The sequence below is a fragment of the Sardina pilchardus genome, chromosome 14 (genome assembly GCF_963854185.1).
Source record: "Sardina pilchardus chromosome 14, fSarPil1.1, whole genome shotgun sequence".
Taxonomy (NCBI): domain Eukaryota; kingdom Metazoa; phylum Chordata; class Actinopteri; order Clupeiformes; family Clupeidae; genus Sardina; species Sardina pilchardus.
Genome location: NC_085007.1, coordinates 24,241,986 through 24,244,485, shown reverse-complemented (window position 1 = coordinate 24,244,485; position 2,500 = coordinate 24,241,986). Strand labels below are relative to the sequence as shown.

Genomic DNA, 2,500 nt, shown 5'->3' with positions numbered 1-2,500 from the left:
GTGACTTAAAGTAGCCTCAACATCAAGGCTTACAGTGAAGTATTGGGGGGGTGATATTGGTGAATGGAATATGGTGGCAGTGTTTTGGGCAACAGTGTAGAGTTTGTATTGTAGCCTGATTGTGTGCAGTGTTGCTGATCGCCGTGTAGCCGTGCGTGGCTAACGCTAGGATAGCGTTGAGATGCTAGTGTGATGGAGTGACCCACAGTGGCCGTGTAGCTGGTGAGAGTGTTGCGTGGCTAACACTAGCGTAGCGTTGAGATGCTAGTGTGATGGAGTGACCCACAGTGGCCGTGTAGCTGGTGAGAGTGTTGGCGTGGCTAACACTAGCGTAGCGTTGAGATGCTAGTGTGATGGAGTGACCCACAGTGGCCGTGTAGCTGGTGAGAGTGTTGGCGTGGCTAACACTAGTGTAGTGTTCAGATGCTAGTGTGATGGAGTGACCCATAGTGGCTGTGTAGCTGATGAGAGTGTTGGCGTGGCTAACACTAGCGTAGTGTTGAGATGGGAGCGTTCCCCGGATCCTATGTTTCCCTCTTTCTATGGGACCGGGAATATAGGACCCTTTTTTCCCTTAATTTTAAAAAGGGTCCTATGTTCTCTGGTTTTCCCAAAAAGGGTCCTATGTTCCCCGATATGTATTGCGACAGGGGAACATAGGACCCGGGTAGCATGATGGAGTGACCCACAGTGGCCATACTGAGTGACTTACGGCGGTGCTGTTGATGATCCTGGTGATGGTGCTCGAGCTGCCGGTTCCTCCACCTCCGGTGGTGATGATTTTATCCACCTCGGCTCCAATTCCCATTTCCACCTTGCCGCCCAAGCCCAGGTCCAGCTCCGATTCCGAGCCGGCGTCAGTGATGGTGACCCGGTGGTTGGAGCTGCTGCTGCTGCTGCTGCTGCTGGTGTCCGGTGAGGGGCTGGCCTCGTCGTAGTAGGAGTCGTAGGAGTCGTAGCCCTCGTAGGTGTCCGAGCCGCCGGCGCCCGTGTCGGTGTGGGACTCCGCGGCCACTCGGCTGCTGCCTCCGCCCGCGCTGCTGCTGCTGCTGCTGCTGGACGAGCTTGCGCCTCCACCCACAGAGGTGACGGAGGTGACGATGCGGTCTCCACCTCCCACAGTCAGCTAAACAACAACGGCAACAGTGAGCAAACGGGGTCTTCACTTACACTGAAGACTGATAAGGCTGTTAAAACATACTGTAAGGGTGAGATGGACTGTGTGTGCTTGTGTGTTCATGGCTTTGAAGGCACAGCATGTGACTCTTAACATGTGGTCACTCAAGTAGAAAGTCTTCACTCAGATATTGTTAAATACACTGAGACCCAGGCTAAACTTTATCTATCAGTAGGTCTATTGTACGGTGTTGTACAGTACAGACCATTTGGTATTTGTTTATTTTCATTAGGCTCTTGATAATTGATATTGCATGAACAATATGAGTCAAGAATGCTCTTCATGAATGTAGTGAGGGAGGAGAGAGGTGAGCAGCTACCTCCTCATCAGGTGCGTCGGTGCCGTCCTCTGCCTTCACGTCCTGGTCCTCATAGTAGGGGTACTCATAGTAGTAGCTGTCCTCCTCCGTGTTCTGCAACACAACATCACCATGTCAAAGAAGTAGAGAGAGAGAGAGGGAGGGGAGAGAGAGAGAGAGGGAGAAGGAGAGAGAGAGAGGGAGAGAGAGAGGGAAGAATGAGGGAGAGAGAGAGGGGGGAGAAGGAGGGGGAGAGGGAGAGAGAGAGAGAGAAAGGGGTGGGTGGGTAATATACTGTATGAATTTGGACAAGTGTGCATGTATGCATGTGTGTGGACGTCAGTTTGAGAATAAGCGGAGAAATCAGAGTTCTGTTGAGGAGAGGAGGCCTTTTGGATGGAACTGTAAGAGCTAGTTTAGTGGGAGGGTGTTGGTGTTAATCCAGTCCTGTCCACATCTTCTGATCTCTCTCTGCCCACTCTGTCCAACGATCCCCAGGAAATACTGACCGACTCGACTCGACTCAACACGCCTGTTCTTTTTGAAAGGGAAATTTGGGCTTTCTCCATGTGTTGGGCTTGTCTAAACTATATCTCTTGCGCTCGATCACACACCCACACGCTAGTACATGTAAATTTACACACACACACACACACACACACACACACACACACAGGGCACACACACGCACACACACACACTAGACTCTCAGTGAACCCCCATGTGACTGATTTACTGTCAGTAAAGCTACAGCGTGATTAAGGATGCCTACAGGGGTCAGGACAAGGCCATGGGTGACCCACAACATGAGCCTCTTTTCTCCCTCGCACTCGCTCGCTCACTCACTCACACACTCGCTCACTCACTCACTCACTCATTCACTCACTCACTCGCTCACTCGCTCACTCGCTCACTCACTCACTCGCTCGCTCACTCACTCATTCACTTTCTCTCTCTCTCTCTCACACACTGGCACTGTCTCTTACTAAAGTGTAACAAAGGAGGAATTCAATAAATGGCTGAAA

General features: G+C 51.4%; 1 protein-coding gene across 2 annotated transcripts in view; it reads right to left on the bottom strand.

Annotated features, from left to right (window-relative positions):
* The window catches only part of col5a1 (procollagen, type V, alpha 1), an 88,097-nt gene that overhangs the window by 43,186 nt on the left and 42,411 nt on the right, over positions 1-2,500 (bottom strand). For both annotated transcript variants that reach the window (XM_062553680.1, XM_062553681.1), the window contains exons 6-7: positions 1,497-1,589; positions 713-1,126 (exon numbers count right to left, since the gene is read on the bottom strand). In XM_062553680.1, coding sequence (XP_062409664.1) covers positions 713-1,126; positions 1,497-1,589 — 507 coding nt within the window. The remainder of the gene's footprint in view (positions 1-712; positions 1,127-1,496; positions 1,590-2,500) is intronic.